Here is a 20,868-nt window from a genome sequence, read left to right on the forward strand (position 1 = left end):
ACACTCTGACTCGATTTCACCCACACAGGGACGCCGCCACAGTGCGTCCTCACTTTCACACTTCAGCTAAAGGCATTTTCACATCCAAGCACACCTAGACGCTAACGCCGGCTGTGTCCCAAATGTGACGCATAGCACATTTGAACAACTGTTTAAAGGTGAGGGATTTTAGCTCGTTCACGCATTTTTGTTCTGGGTGTATGAGGAATAAATCTCACCTCTCAAGTGATAGTTCCTCTGAACAGCACATATCTATATATGTGTGTGATAGCATGCTGGGACCACCCAATAACCATTAAAATAATAAATAGATTAATATTCTTTAGGTGAGCCACTTAAGGTGCCCAATATGGCTGTAAGTGAAGGTGGTCGGGAAAGAGCTGTAAAGTTCATTAGTTTCATTATGAGATCATGAGCAGGGGCGATGGAGGTGTTGACTGCTCGCTCTCACCTTTGTAATAAGAGAGACTATTTTTCCTCTCACCTCTCAAGGTGTAACTGTCACCGAATTTGGCTCTAAAAGTGCCCTTCAGAATGAAGTGTGCATGGCCTTTTCAGCCCTAATTAGCAAAGCAAGACATTCAGTCACAAAGAGGCTGAAACTTAGTAAGTATGAAGCTCGTATATTAATCAGCTTCTGCCCATTTGAGGACAAAAAAGGTTTTGAAATGAACCAAGGTGGAGGCAATTGTAGAATACTGTAAAATTTCTGCTTAGCATTCACACAGAAGGAAAAAAAACATTATTTAAAAGTATTAAACAATCACAGGTTATACTTTTTATCTGGTTATAGTTATGCTTACTGTTGTGGTTAATTCTTGCTATCCTCTTTTAAATAAAAACAGAAGGCAGCTTGTCATGTTACCAAGAAAGCGGAATATGTAAACTCACCTGTCCTGAAGCCTTTCCTGTATCTGACCCCTTGCTGACTATTACAAAGCACTGACACTGAAGAGTCCTGCCATAAATGTTACATAAATGCTTATTTCACCAAAGAAATCTTCACCATATGAACAAGTATTTCATTTTTCTGATAGAAGTCTTTGTGAATGAGTTACTACTAGAACTGATAACGTATTAGAACCAGCGCATTAATACAAACCCGTGATTTGGAGCTGCAAACTGCATCAACACCTTCTGACCAATCAGAATCCAGAATTCAACAGTGCTGTGGTCATAATAACATTTAGGCCATGATCACACAAAACAAGCATTATGCTTTACAAAATGGCTTGGGTTGAATTGGCCTCCAAAGGCCTTTGCAAGCCCTCAGTTTGGCAGTGGCTCAGTGTGGCAGTCTCTACATTACCTGATTTCCAACTACATCAATGATGCTCCCTTGTTGTCATAACTAACAATAGCTAAACATCTAAAATCCTAAGTGCTAAATTACTAACCGCACTGCACACCAGGCTGGAGCAATGTTTTTTGTTTGCTTTTCATCAGGCCCCACTTATCTATAAAATCTCGTGTGCATCCTCTCCATTTGTGTGATTTACGATAGTGAAAAATCTCAAATAAGAACAGGATGCATTTTGTCTTCATTACCTGGTAAGGTCAGTTTTAGACAAATGCAACACACACTCCATTAGGTCATTGCTATAACAGACCCTGTAAACAGAAGTAAGGACATTAAGTTCTCTTTTTACTGAAAATACAGTCTATTTCTGGTCACACTTCTGTCACTGGGTTCATCTTTAAAATTGCTCTTCGGGATGATGTGTGCTTGGCCTTTTCATTCTTCATTAGCCAAATGAGCCATCTGGCTACTTGCAGGCTGACACTCATTGAGCAGGTGTGCAGAGAAAAAGTGTGGAAATTAACAAGATATAAAAAACAGAAAAGGACCTAATATTGAGCCCTGAGGAACACCATACAAGCAAAATTGATTTCGAGGAAACTTCTTTACTGGTGCATTTGTAATATAAATTGGTTATCATCTCATTATTAATAACAAATAAATCAAATGTCCGGTCATGGTTGTTGAATGCATGTTCCGTTTTATGACTGATGGTTTAGGCATTCTTGTACACTTGTAACAAGATTTTGTGCATACGTGCCTTACCTGGTGTTAATATTAGCTGATCTCACCTCAGTGAGTGAGAAAACAAAGAAAATGAGCAAAGACATTTCGATATAATGGTTCAAACATCTCTCTCTACAGGGAAATGTCTGAGAAAAGTCATTTTCTCCCTCCCGCAGACATTCATGGCTGGAAAAGAAGATAATATTGCAGTTACGTTTTGAAGCCAAAAAAAAAAAAAAAAAAAGTGTTGCTTGGTAGGGCTACCAAATTCACTTAGAAACTTCATACTCGAATCTTTCACCACTCTCTGGCCTTCTATCAGAGGCCTGCTGGGAGTTTGAGGGAACAGTACAGTACTTCTGCTACTACAATAATGTAATATGATTCTCTAGTTCATCAGCAGTAGGTGTGTAATGACGGGCAAAGGTGATCTCTTGCACAGACAGACACTTGATGATCTGCAGAACTGTTCAGGAATCCAGCCGATGGAGCAGAAACTATGTTGATACGGTTTGATTGCTTCTGTCCTCAGAAAACACCACTTTATTGATCTCTACTTCTTCAATGATGAATTCTTAGCGCCTCCTTTTTCTGGTGGGTGGTGTGGTTGTTGTATGTTTCATCTTTCCTCTTATGGTCCTCCTACCAAAGACCTGTTGGGTGTTCAAGGGGATGGAGAAGTAGCTTTGTTTTTCCTTAGCTTGCACTTTCACTGACCAAGGTCAAATGATCTCATTCCTGCAATCTGTTGGAGCCAGTCTTTCAACATGTGGGTCACGATCCCAAGTGCTCCTATTGCCACTGGGACAATGCTGTCTCTCCACTTTCTCTAGTTCCTGTGTCTGTCCCTGGTGTTTCTGGGTTACAAGAGCAATCACCATTGCTGTTCCACATCTGATAGTTCCATAAGATCTTAGCTTTGTTTTTTTTTTCCCCACCAGTCTTCCCATTTGGAGATGAAGGTGTACCTCATGTGTTTTGCAGATGTTCCCATGTATCAGTTATCCACCCTGTTCTAGGAGGTCAAGGCCTGGAACTGAATCCTGGATTCCTGGAGGGTCATGGGGGTCATTGCTTGAATGTTTTGTGTTTCATCCAGGACACTTTCTAGGCCCCTTCCTCTTCCCTTCCAGCTAGTTCACATTCTTTAATACAACAAGGGATCAATTCATTTGCCTCTTAAACATGAGTAATTCTGGATCAGATGTTGCCTGGATTTAACAGGTTTGTTGGGGAACCAGTATTAATTTTTATCAGTCACTTGTCTTCCCAAGGGTACACAGAGCTGCTAATAAGCAGATCCACCATTGCTTTCCCATCCATAGACACCACCGTCCTGCCCACCTTCTTTCCTACTGGCTCACAAGATCGATGCTCCTGAATTCACAAGACAAAGTTCACCTATATGAAGTTGGCAAACATGGATGCTGCCAGAAGCATATGCGTATCATTCACTTCCCACGTCCTTTCCCCTTCAGTGATTTGTCTTTCTGCAGGTTAATTTTATTTACTTTCGGTCTGACTGCTGCTTTAGATGAAAAAGCAGAAAAAATGTTTTCAGCTTTCTCAGATATTTACTGCATTCACTATTCCATTGAATTTGACCAGGTCTCTTACAGTGTTGGCTGGAACTTGCCCCCCAAAAAAACATAACAGACCTGCCACTCAGATTCAGAGAAATTTGAGGATATCAGCATCTGTGTGCTTCTTACCAGTACTTCTGACCTTTGTGAATAAAAAAATCTTACCATTTTGCCATTGTATTAAGCTCCATCCTGAATCAGTTTGGTGCAACAAGGTTTATGGTACTCAGTGTACTGTAATCTTTCATACTTTGCCTTTCTGCAGAGAGTGGTTTCTTAGCTGCAACACTCACCTATGGCACCATTTGTCGAGATGTCTTCTCACAGTTGAAGTGTTGACTTTTGCACTGGTAGATTACTATTATTTATCAGGTTCAAACAGTCTTCTGACTTTTCAGCTGCAATTTGTGTCTTTCAGTTGCCTGTTTTCTAAAGGTCTTTTGAAAATCCACTTTCGTGAGCCGACAAGATCCTGACTGAAACTGTACGACGATTGTGTTCCTGCCAAAGTGTGTTAGTCTGGCCATTTTCCAGTCACACCAGCATTGATAACTACCATGTACATGTCAAACGTACCACAGACAAGTGGTAAGCATGGGAGAAAACACAGTTTTAAATTGCTCACTAAGGTATATATTTAAAGGTAATTGGTATCATTTCACTATCCGATATTAGGATCGCCTAAAGAGCCACATTGTAGAGTTCAAATAGATCCATCAAGAGACCTATTTTTATTATTTTATTTGATTTTTTAACATAATGTCATCATGTAAAAGCTGAGGCTAGAGTCAGTCTGGAATCCTTATTTCATTTTATTCTTAATTCTTGTTTCATCTGAAGGCCAGGCAATCTCCAATCTGAATTCCAAACATATAAAAGACTTATTTAAGACGTAGTTTCAAAAAATAAAAGGCACAAGGGCTTGTGGAGTGCCCAAATAGCTTTATGGTTCTCAAACTAAAACAAGACAAGAATTAAGTAACAAATCATTAGCGCTTCTATAAATTAGGTCAAGAAACTGTTTCTTGGCATCCCATATAATCTCAAAGCTCTCTGTTTCTTTCCAATTCTCTTCGGCAATTCTCTTGCCGACCAGAGCAACCTGCAATATTGAGCCATTTATAAAGTGATTTTGTTGTGCATGAACATGCCTGAAATTCTCAGCAGGCCTTCACTGTGAGAAAATATGGAAGATACCATTACCCACCGGAAATAAGGGGGGAGGGAGGTCAGAAATGTGTCATATAAAATGGAGAGCAGATCAATAAAGTGTTAAAGTGTCGTCTCAGGACAGGAGCGATCGAAACCCTTCGACAGTCTCTCAACTCCATTAGCAGGATCCATACCAATCCTGCAGATCATTACGGCTAATCAGGTGTGTGGGAGAGAGAGATCACCTTCGGCCGTCATTACACACCTTCTGCTGATGAACTCAAGAGTCATATTATATTAACATCATCTCCTGACACGGGCTTTTAATTAGCGCTAACGCTGCTAAAGAACCCTCCTCCGTTTCCTATGATCGATAGCTAACGTTTCTGCTAACGACTCGTTGGCGCCCTTTAGCTCTTCCAAACACTCCTGAGCTAAACACACCCAAAATGTGCTACACTGCAGCTCTTGCAACCTATTTCAGTTTAGCTTATTTAGTGCAAGGTGAAGTTAGATTTAGCAAACAGTCATCCAGCTCTTCAATGATTAAAAAGTGTTTTTTTCCATTTAGGTTATTCTGTAGGGTAGGGTTTGTAGATTGTCGCTTTGATTTCATTTCTGAATTATCTGAAATTAGCATCATTTTTAACAAACTGAGTGTACATTTCAATGACAAACTCCATGCTAAAAAGGGATTAGCAGGGATTTCTTCAGAGGTTTTTTTTTTATTATTATTTTTTTTCATTTCATTCAGAAACAGAACTCGAGTGTAAATCACATTACCGCTAATCAAAGCTAATCATATTTAGCAGATTATTCTGCTCAAACAAACAAGGCACTTGGGGAGAGACGTTCATTTCGGGAGATAAGAAACACAAAACCAGCCGTATTCAAATGAATGAGGTCAATTAAAGGTCACCGTTTTTGTTTGAATGCAGATACGCTACCATTATGCGCGAGATAACGACATGCAAATCCGATTCAAAATATTTATGCTCCGCTCGTGCGGATCCGACGACAAGGCCTCTGGGTCGCTTCCATAAATAATTGGAAGAATAAATAAATAAATGGGGCGTGAGCTTTTCGTGGAGTGTACTGTGATTAATGCGCACAAAAGCCAGAGGGCTGCGACGGATATTAAACAGATTAAAGCGTGTCCGTCTTCATTGCCCTCAACAATTGAGATACAAATGGTGTCTTTTACTGTTTAATAAAAGCAATGTTCAGAGTTTATTCTCCTGTTTAAATCACTCTCAAGTAAATTAGAATATGCTTATATAGACATGGAGTTTAGATGACCTGGTTAATACTCGTGAGTGCAAGTGGTGGGATGATATACTGGCGTGACTATATACTGGGATAATTTAAATCTAAAAGAATTCATATGAGCGCAATAGTAATTAAATCTACAAACTCTTTAACCCCACACCTTGCAGTAACCCTTATCTTACGGCAAGGCATGACCACTGAATTGGGTAATTTTTTAAAACAATAGACATCAGAATGAATCTTTGGCAGGGGATCACTGATATTCTTAAAAGTACATTTTGCATTGGGACTTTTCCAAAAATTGACATTTACTTATGCAAATCAGGCTAATATGGGCAAAATTTGCATACTTAATAAAACGCAAAATCTTGATTTTGGATAACATTTGAATCAAAATGTTCATTTCGATTAAAGCCTTTTTTGACCTTTGCAACGATCCACCACGTTAAGCCGTAAAAGTGTAGTGGGAGTGGGAGTATAATTGTCGTTTATTTCAACATACAAGCTGATGACTTGTTAGATTCCTGTTTAAAAGCCAAGGCCACTCATAATGGGGCATGACCAATTCCACTTCCAGTGTTTATAAAGTGAGCTAAAATATAACCAATTAGCATAAAATTTAGTGAGTTTGAGGTTTAAGACATACAAGTTTAACTGTTAGCAAGGCTCAGTGGGAGACAAGCTGGGGAAAAAAATCTGATTTCAGTTTCCTGCGAAGCCGCAAATCGAGTTTATCCACACTGGATTTATATAATCTGTAAGGAGCAAGAGGAACTGAGGAGCTTGGTGTAAGTGAGGGGGCGTGGCCAGGTTTGATGATGAAAAAGCGGCACAAAACAAGGAGAGAAGAACATTAGCGTAACACGATGATGTTGCCTTTTGGTGACCCGTGACACCAGGAGAAGGGAAGGCGATTAATCAGAAGTGCGTGTCCGAGAGATAAATGATAGCAGGAGGGAAAGAGCAGCTGCAAAGATTGATTTAGAGACACTCGGGTCGAAGAACAGGGGAGATGGAGACCAGACGGGTCGTTTTTATCTATAAATAATCACCATTAGTTTACATGACATTTATTCATCCGTTAGAGGAAAAAAAAAAAAAGTCTGGAATAAAATGCATTTTCACGTCCACTGGAGGAATTTGAGTCGATTTGTTTTAGTGATCGTATTTATAGAGCACTGCTGTGATATTTAAGAAGCACATGAGAAGTGTGTATGACATCATAGCTGTAGTTCAGTTGATCAATCCAGTGAATCAATCCAGCCAACCAGCCATCCATCCATCCAGCCAGCCACATATAAATCCAATCATTCACCCATCCACCCATAAATCCATCAAACAATCCATCCATCTCTAAATCCATCAAACAATCCATCCATCTCTAAATCCATTCACCCATCCATCTGCCCATATATCCAGCCACGTATAAAGCCATCCATTCACCCATTCATCCAGCTATCCAATGATCCATCCACTCAGAAAATCTGTCCATCCAACCATCCATCCACTGATCTGTCCATCTACCCAGCCAACCATCCATCCATCCCTCCATTCATCACCCCATCTGTCCACTGACCGAAATATTCATCCATTAATCTACATATCCCTTCATGTGCCCATCAGTCAGTACATCAGCCTGTCTATTTGCGCATCTATCCATCCACCCATTTGACCATCTATCCAGCAATCATCTGCCATCCATCCAGCCAATTCTCCATCCATTGCTCTGCTCATTCATACATACATACATCCACATGACGATCCATCTTTCCATCAGCCCATCAAACCATCCATCATGCATCTGTCCATCCATCACTACATAATTTGCTCAGTCCCATGGTGCATTGGGTAATTTGGACAAATTTACACCAATTTTCAGTAAGAAATGTTTGTGCAGTGCTTGCTCTGATAGAATCTTTAATAAACTCATCTTTGTAAATCCCTGCACCATCAGTCCTATAATGCAATGGGGAAAATGGACAACTTTTTCCATTTCATCTCTCTCTCTCTCTCTGCTTCTGTATTCCAATACTAATATAAAAGGAACCCAAGGCTCTGCTGCATTATGGCTGCATTCAAACTCTGATTGTTTGAAATAAGTTAATGTTAATCACAGCCAATCACATTTACTTGATTATTCCACTCGGACAAACTGGGGTGAAGGTTGTCATTTTGGGTTTGATTTTGGATGGTTTGGGAAGACGTAGACAGACGCCATAACTAACCTGCTAGTTAATGGGATAATTAGCAGCTAGTGTATGAGCCCTACACAACAAGCCTTAGAATGGCTGCCATTCTAGTAAGAACATTAACTAGTCCTGAACTCCTGGCATTTTGGATGATGGTAGTACTCACATTCAGTTGGTTTAATGATCCGAGTTTCTCCAGCTCCATCTCCAGACCCCCAGCAGCCATCCTCATCATCACATTGTCCACTAATCGAAATGCCCATCTCGCCGCTGCCCATCTCGATCTGGTCCAGAGTGCCCAATTTAGGGATAAAGCGTCCCTGCAGGAGCTGGCACACAAACAAGCTAGTAATTAATGTGTGTATGTATGTACGTATGTGTGTGTGTGTATATATATATATATATATATATATATATATATATATATATATATATATATATATATATTTGTGTGTGTGTGTGTGTGTGTATATATATATATATGTGTGTGTGTGTGTGTGTGTAAATTAATTAGCCATAATCATAATTAGCTGTAAATGGAATGCAGGACATTGCGTGAGACACCGAAGGTTGCGTTTCTATAGCAGACAGGTGGGGCGTTAATTAGTTCCTGCACAGACTCAGTGTTAGCAGAGCAGATGGATTATCGGAGACGTGATGGACGGGGGAAAAAAAAAACGATCAAACTCTCTTGCATTGACCAAGCACACAATAAAAGCGAGAGGAAATTTCGGACAGGAAGGAGACTGAAACCATCCATGCGCTTGTCTGAGGTGTGGGAACAGATCCTAATAAAGTGTTGAGTGTTTAGTTAACAGTGTTAGCTAGATTGCTAGGTCCGGCATGTCACACACTGTCACACTTTTCCACGGTGGTTCCACAGGGCCATCATATTTATGCGAAATTAACTGATCTTTAAATTGATGAATGCTAGCTAGCTTGATATTACCAATGCTAGCTAAAATTATAACGATCTATTGGACACACACAGTTTTAAATATGCATAGCTAGCTGATTTTTCATATTAATAATAGCCAAATTTCTCTTCTTCTTTTGCAATTTGAGTTTAGAAAGTACAATTTTACTGAAATGGCTATCTACTGAAAGCTAAAACAGATAGACGGGGTGTGGTTGGTGCCATATTTCTTGTTGTGAGGAAAGCATCTGACAGAGTAAATCATGAAATTCTGTTTGATAAACTGATCTTTTAATATCGCTATGACTTTTATCATGCGGATTAAGTCTTATTCAGAGAATAGAAAACTGCATGTGTGGAGTTGTCATTCAGTTTCTAGGTACTTCGATTATGAGACTGGAGTGCCACAAGGGTGTATTTTGGGTCCATTGTTATTTGGTTTATATGTTAATGACCTTCCAAATAATGACATTCCAAACCGTTATCTACAGCCTGTGCATGTGAATGATAAGCAGTTGGTTCCTCAAAAATATGATACATATTTCAGACAGAATGAACAGCATGAAAAATTCAGAAGTGCAAACATGATGTTTAGTTATATATATTGCTCGCAAATTAATACTGGGGTCGTGTCACCAGTTGTGTTTTGCTAGTTGTATAGCTAGATATTACAGCTTTACAATAAGGATTAAATATAGCTAGCTAAGGTGCAAATTAATTATCGGCTATCTTTGTTAGCTAAACAAATATCTAGCTAGCTAATAACTCCATGAAATAATGTATAAAATAAAAATAATGTATACATTTACCTGGAATTTTAAGACATAATTTGGAATATGCTAGCTAAATATACATAAACAGTTAACTAGCATGCAAGTTAGCTACCATCTCTGTATAAAATGAAGTACTAAGTTAGTTCCAGCCTGTGGCTCCGTCCCAAATCCGTTTATTTCCCTCTTTGTACACGTCCTTCACAATAAAGCTGAAGTGTTCATCGCCCGAGGGAGTGGAAGAGAAAAATGAGAAAAAGGCCATGATGAAGCATTCCTCTCCGGCCTCGAGCGCCGTACGTTATTCTCAATCACACCTGCACACACACACACTTTAAAACAGATTGGTTTGTGTTTGAGCACGGCCGAGGCCCGGAGGGACAAAGGGATTTATCTCCTCTGCTGGACGAAAGACCCATCCTCTCTCCTTCTTATTGCTCCGGCCATCACTTCATCCCCTGAACGGCGTATTTATTTTAGCTTCATCCTCTGAATGAGAATCAGTAAGGCTGCTTCCCACAGTTTTATTGCCTCATTGTCTTTAGACAATTTCTAATGCATGCGAGACACCCGCTACACCCTGAGGCCAAAGCTGGTCTACCCAATATTTAGAAATATTCTTTTTTTTTTTTTTTTTTTTTTTTATGGAAAAGGTCAACTTTTTATTTTCTAATATTGCAATACCCTTTCCATTGGAAAAAAAGAAAAGATACTAAAAATGATCATCAGTGCCCTCTAGTGGATATTCAGCACCTAACCAATCAGATTTTGGAAAAACATGGCCGCTGTGGTGATGTGGTGGTTCTCCTGAGGAAACACTGAGGTTACAGCTAGCTAGAAAGGTTATTTGAGATTATTTCAGAATTTCAGATTATTAGCAGCTAATAACAGTCACTCAGCTATATAGCTAGCTGGTTAGCATTAAAGAAACTTTTGTTTATGTGGCAAACACAAAACACTTGATTTCCTCTCTGTGAGCTTGTTTCTGTTTTGGCATTTAAGAGATTAGCTTTCTGGTTAGCAGCTGAAAAAAAATATATGAGAAAAGTCTTAGCAGTCATAATGTATATTTCCTGTATCTGGTCAATACAACAAACGCAACGTTCCTTTACAGAAGAAAACATTATTTTTAAGGATTATCATTGTGAAAACTGAATGACTACTTCTGAGGTAAATGCTAACATGCTACATTCAAAAGTGAATAAAAAAAAAAAAACTAGCTAGTCAGCAAGACATATAAAGCTAGTTAGCCTAAAATGTATGCAGCTAGTATTTGTAGCTAGGAAGCTAACTGTCTTCTCCTGTATGGGACAAGAGCAAAAGCTGTACATATTCTCACTCTACATGTAAACATTAAATAAAGCCAATGTAGAGTAGCTGTTGATGAAGCGTTGTCTGTTTAAACTGACATCCCACTTCCCATCTTGGCTGAAAGACAACAGATGCTACTTTAGCTCGTAGCAATTAGTAGAAACTCCAAAGTCGCCACAAGTGTGTCATGTCCTTAAAAACTGTCCATCTGCCGCCACGTGTCCATTAAGACTGTTTAAGCAAGTGGATCAGCCGTAAAATGGGCAGAATAAACGCTAAAATACGGCATTAAATATTAAATAAAACGATGCGCCTCAGATGGTCTGAATGCTTTATGGCTCTTTGCGAAGGATATTTCATATAAACGGCGAGCGAGTCGCTCTTCACTCAGAGATAAATGAAATAAAAGGAGAGTGAATATAATGATCCAGTCAATTGAACTCAATCTGCACTTGAGGCTCAAAGCTGTAAAATCCCAGAGAATAACATAAAATAATTCAAATATCGCTTTCGTATTTAAAGATCGCACGCCACTGACTTCTATACGTTTTCAAATTTCATATCAAGCCACGATGTCTAATCCTGTTGTTTCCTTACCAGTTCAAAAGATAAGAATTTCCAGAGACACAACGAACTAGCATTTGTGTTGGCAAGCTATAAAACACGGTCAACTAACACCTCGCAAAGAAGAGTCAACGAAAAATATAACAGCCTATTCGGTAGTTAGCTAATAGTCTGCTTCAGTTAGTGTATTAGCAAACAAAATGTCAATGCTATGCAGAAACTAGCTACAATACAAATATAGAGATTCCATAAACACCTAAGCTAACACATTAAAACACATTCAGCTAAAGCCTGACAATGAAGAATGGCTAGAAAAGAGAACACAACTTAGCGCTATTGGAGCCTATTTGCTAGCTAGCTAAGACACTGCTAAGAAACTGCATCATTTAAAGTTGGCTAATTAATTTTGCAACCTCATGAGAAAACAAGTTCTTAAAAATTAACACTTAGCACATGTTTAGATGTACAAGCTACAATTTAACTTAAAGGGATAGTATGAATAAACTGTTAGCTAGGCTAAATAGTTGCAATCCTGTGAGAAAAAACATCATACTTGGAAACTATGTACAATATAAGTAAAGGGATTAATGAAGTATCAAAAATACACCGTTAATTAATTAACTAGCAGTTAGTTGCAAATAATGAGCTACTAGACTACTAATGTGTTAGCATATGTAAAAAGAAAAGGTAATATTTAGAAACAAGCTATGTAAATACTTTGCTAACTAATCAGCAAATTAGCAAAAAAGACTGAACTGACAGACTGTACAAATAGAGGAAGTTCAAGACCTTGTTACCCTCCCCAGGAATGGTCGACCAACAAAGTTCACTCCAAGAGCAAGATGTGTAATAGTCCGCGAGGTCACAAAGGAACACAGGGTAACTTCTAAGCAACTTCTAAGCTAATTTTAATGTTCATGAGTCCACCATCAGAAGAACAGTGAACAACAGTGGTGTGCATGGCAGGGTTGCAAGGAGAAAGCCACTGATCTCCGAAAAGAACATCTGCAGTTTGCTAAAGATCACGTGGACAAGCCAAAAGGCTATTGGAAAAATGTTTTGTGGACGGATGAGACGAAGATAGAACTTTTTGGTTTAATTGAGAAGTATGTTCGGAGAAAGGAAAACACTGCATTCCAGCATAAGAAACGTATCCCATCTGTGAAACATGGTGGTGGTAGTATCATGGTTTGGGCCTGTTTTGCTGTATCTAGGCCAGGACAGCTTGCCATCTTTGATGGAACAATGAATTCTGAATTATACCAGCAAATTCTGAAGGAAAATGTCCGTGAACATCTGTCTGTGAAGAGAAAGCTAAGCACACAAACACATGTTCTACCAAAGAATGGTTAAAGAAGAATAAAGTCAATGCTTTGGAATGGCCAAGTCAGAGTCCTAACCTTAATCCAATAGAAATGTTGTGGAAGGACCTGAAGCAAGCAGTTCATGTGAGGAAATCCACCATCATCCCAGAGTTGAAGCTGTTCTGTAGTGAGGAATGGGCTACAATTCCTTCAAGCTGATGTGCAGGTCTGATCAACAGTTACCCCAAACGTTTAGATGCGGTTATTGCTGCACAAGGGGGTCACACCAGATACTGAAGGTTCACATACTTTTGACACTCACAGATATGTGATATTGGATTATATTTTCCTCAATAAATAAATGACCAAGTATAATATTTTTGCCTCATTTGTTTAATTGGGTTCTCTTTATCTACTTTTAGGAATTGTGTGAAAATCTGATGTTTTCTGAGGTCTGATGTAATTTATGCAGAAATATAGAAAATTCTAAAGAGTTCACTAACTTTGAGGCACCACTGTAAATTAAGGGATAGTATAAATAACCTGTTAGATAATAAGCTATTTAATTAGCAAGGGATCATGACGAGACCATTTATCTAGTTGAATAATGGTCTGCTAGCTAGCTGGCTAATTAGCAGGAAACACAATGCTGTGTTTAGAAACTAGCTACAGTAAAAAATAAAGAAATAAATACCTTGCTGGTTAATGAGCTAATTAGCAATTAGCATATAATATTAAGCTAAAGCCTGACTAAAAAGTACAACCTTGTGATGTTTAGGTTAGTTCAGTATTTGGCTAACGTCAGCAAGAAAGATAGAAACAAGCCATAGCGTAAATAAAATGGATAGCATAAATATCTTTCTAGCTATGACTTTAGCGCTCTATAAATAACCTGACAGAGAGGCTGAACACACACACACAAACGACCGCTAACTCTTTTCCAGATGACTTCTCGAGTGCACCATTGTTGAATGTTATCAGCTTGTAGGAAAGAAAAAGAAAGAGAGACGGCAAGATAATTGAGGAAAGAGAAGCAGAGATTAAAAGGCGACAGTGTGAAGCCATCGATCAGGGATTAAACAAAAGCTCTGTCTCGCTCTTTCAAAACCTTTTTTTCTGCTCCGGGAAATCTGACTGCTCTCCTCCCTGGCACTAACACAGCGTGGTGATGCTAAAGAGCGATAACGCTGATTATCCCTCGTTCACGCTGTCGTTTATTTCCAGGGTGAAGAGAGCGGAGTGATAACGGCCCCACGCTGCCTTTGTGCTTTTATGCTAACACTGGGGATTGAATGAGTCATATATATATATATATATATATATTTTTCTGCTGAGTGCTGTATCATTAATGCTAGCAGGCTGTAATGTTCCTCAGTTAGATTAGCCATTTGGAATTTGTGTTTGCTCAGACTTTCAGAATGAGAGCTGAACACGGGTTTGTGGGTGAGCGGTCCTGTGACCCTGCAGCTCCAAGCTGTTCAGAAAACCGTTGAAACCCACCATTAGCAGTTTTTTATTTTTTTTTTTATTAGCGGCGTTTCCGACTCAAACACAGGCGTAAAGAATGCGGCGTAAGCTAAATGCTAATATACAAACTCTGGGAACTGGAACATCTGATATTCAGAGGAAATGGGCACACTGTTAACGTTAACATTGTTAGCATCAGCGTTTAGCTCTAGATTAGCTACAGGTTTTCGATTAGCTATAAAAACACTGCTGCCTGTCTGGCTTTTACCTAACAATTATTTTATTCGTTCTCTATCTATCTATCTATCTATCTATCTAGGCAAGTAGCAACATGTCTCTACAGTCAGGTCACATCTTGTTCATGGAGTGTTCTTGTTCTTCTCGCTCATCTTCAACATACAGGCTAACACTCGGGCTAACGACATTTCACACACGGCTATCACAGGCCGAGCAGAAAGAGACGCAGAGCAAACAACAGGCACAGAGGTGCGTTATCTAACGGCGGCTGGCTGCTTTGTGCTTCGGAGGGAAAATGGATTTATTGTGAGGCTTGACAGCGTTATTAGCGCCGCCGCTGTGTATAAACCACAGCTTCATTAAGCTCGTAATGATGATGCAGGTGCAGTGATCTGTTCATTATTCGGCATGAATTTCATCTCAAGCCAACAGCCGTTATGAGTCATATAAATAAATAATAATAAAAAAAAAAAAAAACACAACATTTTTAAAATGGTGCACACTAGAGCCATGTCTATCAGACATATCAGAGCGATGGTGCACCACGCTAATATGAATTCCACCAACTAGATTAGTTAGCTATCAGACAATGAATCAGTGCTTTATTAGCACTACATCTGAGGTAAATCTTGACATTCTAGATGGTTCTGTCTCATCTCCACCGTTGCACTGTATGTAAAATATGTCATAGCTGTGTGCTAACTGCTAAATTGTTACGCTCCATCATCAGCCAGCTCTCGTTCCTCAATTCATGTCACCTCATATGATGCTAGCCTTGCGTGATGAGATATCACGTAAGCTATCTTATATTATTGTCAGATTTCTACCTGAGATAGGGGTCATTCCTATGTTCCCAGGGTCCTACGGGTCCCCAGATTTATATGGCACATAATGATTCCTATGTTCCCAATGATCAATGTTCCCAGGGTCCAATGTTCCCCAGATTTATATGGCACATAATGATTCTTATATTCCCAGGGTCCAATGTTCCCCAGATTTATATGGCACATCATGAACACAGGAGGACCTATGTTCCCCCATTTTAATATTCTGTTAACACATATTAAGTAAACTTTTCAAAGGTTTTTATGTAGTCAGGACTCAATTTCACAGGGAACTGGGGGAACATAAGACCCTTTGTCATGTGTTCATTATGTCCCATATAAATCTGGGGAACATAGGACCCTGGGAACACAAATACACTCTCATGTTATGACAGCTTCAATGGCTGGGTGTTATTCAGAATAGCGGGACGCACGGAAGTTGGGTTAGTGATTGGCGCTGACTGTAACTACTGTGTAATTTTAGTTGTATGGAGGATTTTTTCATAGTAATTTAACAGATCTGAGGTAATTCTGCCTCATTTCCACTTTCACTGTGCCCTAGCTAGCTGCTAAGCTGTTATACTCCGTTATTAGCGAGCTCTTACTCCTCGATTCACCTCAGTGCATACTATTTTTATTGATAGACTGCTACCTCACTAGCTATTAGCAAAGAACTTCATATCCTATGTTAGGCTAAGTTTAAATGTTTGTGTGTTTGCCATGTTTACAAAGAGAGTGGTAAAATAAGAGAGAGAAAATTATCCATGCTATGTTGACGTTGTGCAGTACAGAGGAACCCATTGAGGTTGGATTAGCAGTCGATGCTAAGTGCGATTACAGTGTAATTTTAGTCATAGAGAGTGCTTTCATAGTAATTTAACCATATCTGAGGTAAATGTTGACGTTCTAGATAATTCCATCTCGTTTCCACTGTTGCTGTGTCTTTATATTGTCCAGATAAAAGAAGTTTTTTTTCTTCTTTTCCTTCACCTCTATGCTCCTTTCATACCACTCATTGGGCAAAGCTGAAGTAGTCTTAAGGTTACTGAACCTAAGGAACATGAGTTTGACCCTTTCATTCCCAGTCAAATGACAGTTAATAGGTTTCTGGCCTCCATATTGTCTCGCTGCCTAGCAACAGTGATGTCATGATGAACGGTGACCATGTTACGTGTTTGACTTCACATTTGGAAAAGCATTAACTCACGCTTTCCGTATGAACGCACCTTCAAATACAAAGTCATGTGATTACACAATGTGTGTGTGTGTGTGTTCCTGCTTCATTGATGAACACTGAATAATAGTACAGACACTAGCAAAGCGGGACGGATAGCAAGCGTACGTGTTCGAAATATTCCATACAATACGTTACCACAGAGGAGGGAGTGTGTAAAGACGCTATAGTCTGGTGGAAGTGTGTGTGTGTGTGTGTGTGTGTGTGGAGATTATATTCTGATGGAAGTGTGTGTCCAGGCTGGAATGAAGTAATCTAAATGCGTTCAGGTTCAGATGGCGTTTTCTTTGTGTGTGTGTGTGTGTGTGTGTGTGTGTGTGCGCGCTAGAGAAATGCCAGTGTGTCAGAATGATCAATAACCCCATTAACTAGGGAAAAAAAGAGACACACAAACCTGAACACGTGGTTTTATGGAGATTCCGGACCAAAATGCATTGCAACAGGTCCAAGCAGCTTACAGCAGAAATTTTACTTAAAGGGTTTAATATTATTTATTGTAACGGTAGTCTGAGAGTTAGCCTGTTTACTCTAACGCCAGTTTGCCGATTAGTCTCTTTACTTTAATACTAGTTTGCCAATTAACCTGTTTACTCTAACGCTCATTTGCTGTTCAGCCTGTTTACAATAACGCTAGTTTGCTGATTAGCCTGTTTAATGCTAGTTTGCCAATTAGCCTGTTTACTCTTAAGCTAGTTTGCTCTTTGGCCTGTTTACTCAAAGGCTAGTTTGCAGATTAGCCTGTTTACTCTTATGCTGGCATGCTGTTTAGCCTGTTTAATGCTAGCTTGCTGCTTAGCCTGTTTAACGTTGGTTTGCCGTTTAGCCTGTTTACTCTAACGCTAGTTTGCCAATTAGCCTGTTTACTCTAACGCTAGTTTGCTGTTTAGTCTGTTTAACGCTAGTTTGCTGTTTTAGCTTGTTTACTATGATGCTAATTGGAGATTAGACTCTAAATTTGAATGCTAGCTTGTGTTTTAGACTGTAATTCTAGCTTAAACATTTTGACAATGTCAGTCACCATTTGAAAACAGAGCCACTAGTGAACTTGAAGACCTATGGAGTTCACACAAGCCGCTGTTCCCTTAGGACGAGGCGACACAGTGGCAGGGGATTTAGGGGCGGCTAAGCAGCGCGCGCTACACAGAGAGGGAGTTTAATGGCTTTAGTGCAGGGCTTCCTGCTTCTAGATCTAAAGGGGATCTAACTAATCTGCTCAGAGATCAACTGCGAATTCTCCACTGATCTGGAAACGAGTCTGAAGTTAAACTGAGCCAGAAACCTTTCAGTATGAGGTCAGGGAGGTCAAAGGTCATGCCTCTGACCTCATACCTCAAAGCAGGGAGCTCAGTTTTCACCTTTTAGGCTTATTGTAAGTTATTAATTTTGTTTGTGTGTGTGTGTGTGTGTGTGTGTGTGTGTGTGTGTGTGTCTTTGACGCTGCTGTTGGAATGAGTGAATGTCAGCAAGTTCAATGAATAAGTCTGACTTAGCACTATGCTAACGTTAAAAAAAAAAAAAAAAAAAAAAAAAAAAAACTGACAGGAATTCTCACATACTCACAACTAGCTAGTATTTATTCACTTTTTTTTGGAAATTAGCTCATAAGTTACTGAGCTACAATAATAACTTCTAGAGTTTAGAACTTTTTTTTATACATTTTAAAAACATTTGTTTTTGTTAGCTATGTTCCTGTAGCCTGGCTACATTGTTAGCATTAGCCTGAAGAGCAGTGAACCATCGTTAGCAAAATTATCGATACATCCCGTTCCAAGCGCCACTTCCTGATTAGATTGAGGGAACTAATTCTAAGGGAGTAAAATTTAAAAATAACACACACGCGCGCACACACGGTCAGCAATTAGCCATTAAAAACAGATTGATATAAATGGCTTTAGAAGAGCAGCTGTGTGACACTGATAAGCCTCATTAACATGCGCCTCATTTAGCCTGAAGCTTAACGAAGCATTCTCTAATTAACACACCACTGCTGAGTGCACTACCAAGTGCACTTTATATTTCATCTGTTCTTAGACATTCTAGCAAACTACGGCTCCGTCACAATTGCCAATTCACGTGTATTTCTTACCCAAAATGCTGGAGTCCATCCCTAGTTAGTGTTTTTATAGAATGTTAGCATTTTATGGCGCCGTCTCAAATTAGCGGTTAGGCATAGTTTAAGGTTCTGTCCCAGATGCTAGAATTCATAAGTACGAATCTTTGTTTTTTTATGGCTCTGTCCCAAATTAGAGTTTATCCGTAGTTAGAATTCTTACTCTTAAGCATCTGTTGCAGATGCTAAAGTTTATGACTAACTAGAGTTCATACTAGAATGTTAGCCATTTTAAGGCTCTGTCCCAAATTCTACAGTCCATCACTACTTGTGTTCTTACTTTCCTTGTCCAAAATGTTCTAACTAGAACGTCGGCCATTTTAAAGCGTCCTCCCAAGTGATAGAATACAGCTCAAGGTCACATTCCTGCGTCCTCCATCGCTAGTTAGCAGAGGTTTCAACGAACATATCATGCTAATCTCGTACGCTAAATGCTGATTAGCATAATGCTAAATAGAGCACAGGAAGGACCAGTGAACAATCCCAAACCCCATTTGCTTTCAAAGTAGCTTTTTTACATTCAATGCCTGTGAGTGGTAAAGCGCATGCTAATAAGATTGCTAGCGAAAATATTAGCATGCGGGTGTGTGTGTGTGTTTTAAATATTCTGGTTAAAGTGTCAACACAGATTTGAAAATGTCACGAGTGCGTGTTTGTGTATCGGGACGTTTATTTACCTCAGCGTTCAAATTTACTGCCCCAATTTATCACCAGTTATAAATGAAATGTATGCGTGCGTGCGTGTGTGTTTCAGTGTACTCTCAGGCAGATGCTGCTCTTCCCTGACAGCCTCATTTATCAAATTAATGTCAACTTTTTTTTTTTTTTTTTTTGCTAAATTTGTGTGAGAAATGATTAGCACTGGGTAGGTTATGAGCTAATGCCTCATTCGGTATTAGTGCTAAATTCACATCTGCGTGTGTCTGTGAACCTAAAATACTGAAAAAAGAACTCAGTGTGTGTGTGTGTGTGTGTGTATGTGTGTTTCGTCCCCCAATTGAACATCACAACTTTTCCAACTACATAAAACTTTTTTCTTCATGCTGATTAGCGAGCTGACGAGGAGGAAAAATTAGCTGCTTAGTGCTAACACAGATACGTCACCCAGCCATTTTACGGCTCCGTCTTAAACGCTGGAGTTCATTACTAGTTAGCGTTCTTGCTTACTAGAACATTGACTACTTTAAGGTTCTCTCCCAAATGCTAGAATTCATCCCTAGTTAGTGTTCTTACTAGAACGTCGGCCATTTTAAGGCTCTGTATAACGCTTTATCTTGAATGTTGACCATTTTATGGCTCTGTCTCAAATTAGAATTTATCCCTAGCTCATGTTCTTGTTAGAACAGAATCTGTTTTAAGGCACTATGCCAGAGATATTGTTCTAGTTACCAACCAATATCAACTTTTCACCTTGATGATGGCATCATAAACTAAGCTTGATTAAGGCACCATCCCAAACAGTACACATCATCACTACTTAGTGTTCTTATTATATAGTTGACTGGAGCAAGTCTTAATGGTTCTCTGTAGAACCCTATCACAAGCATTCACTTTACCAAACTGCCAAGTGCACTACCAAGAACCTTTTCATCTGTTATCAGGCATTATGGCTCCATCACAGATTAAGGCTAATTAGGGTTCTTACTAGAACATTGTCCATTTCTGGGTTTTGTTCCAAATACCAGCAAAGCCACTTTAAGGCTGCGCTCTAGAATGCATGATTTATTGTACTTACAACAACATTATGGAATTAAATTTGTGCCAAAAGTCTTGAACGTAACTTTTCAAGAAACAAACAATAATATACAATGAGAAAGAAGAAAATGAATGCGCTGCCAGAGTTTTCGTTTACGCTCGCCATTCTGGCACAAACCTCTTGGGTGGGCGGGGCTTAACAGTGATTTACCCTCAC

The 20,868-nt window shown here is 39.3% G+C and overlaps 1 protein-coding gene across 1 annotated transcript in view; it reads right to left on the reverse strand.

Moving 5' to 3' along the window:
* gpc5a (glypican 5a) overlaps window positions 1-20,868 on the reverse strand; it is an 88,810-nt gene that overhangs the window by 18,079 nt on the left and 49,863 nt on the right. Inside the window, exon 8 of the mRNA XM_026928711.3 lies at window positions 8,386-8,548. Coding sequence (XP_026784512.3) covers window positions 8,386-8,548 — 163 coding nt within the window. The remainder of the gene's footprint in view (window positions 1-8,385; window positions 8,549-20,868) is intronic.

The sequence above is a fragment of the Pangasianodon hypophthalmus genome, chromosome 26 (genome assembly GCF_027358585.1).
Source record: "Pangasianodon hypophthalmus isolate fPanHyp1 chromosome 26, fPanHyp1.pri, whole genome shotgun sequence".
NCBI classification, from domain to species: domain Eukaryota; kingdom Metazoa; phylum Chordata; class Actinopteri; order Siluriformes; family Pangasiidae; genus Pangasianodon; species Pangasianodon hypophthalmus.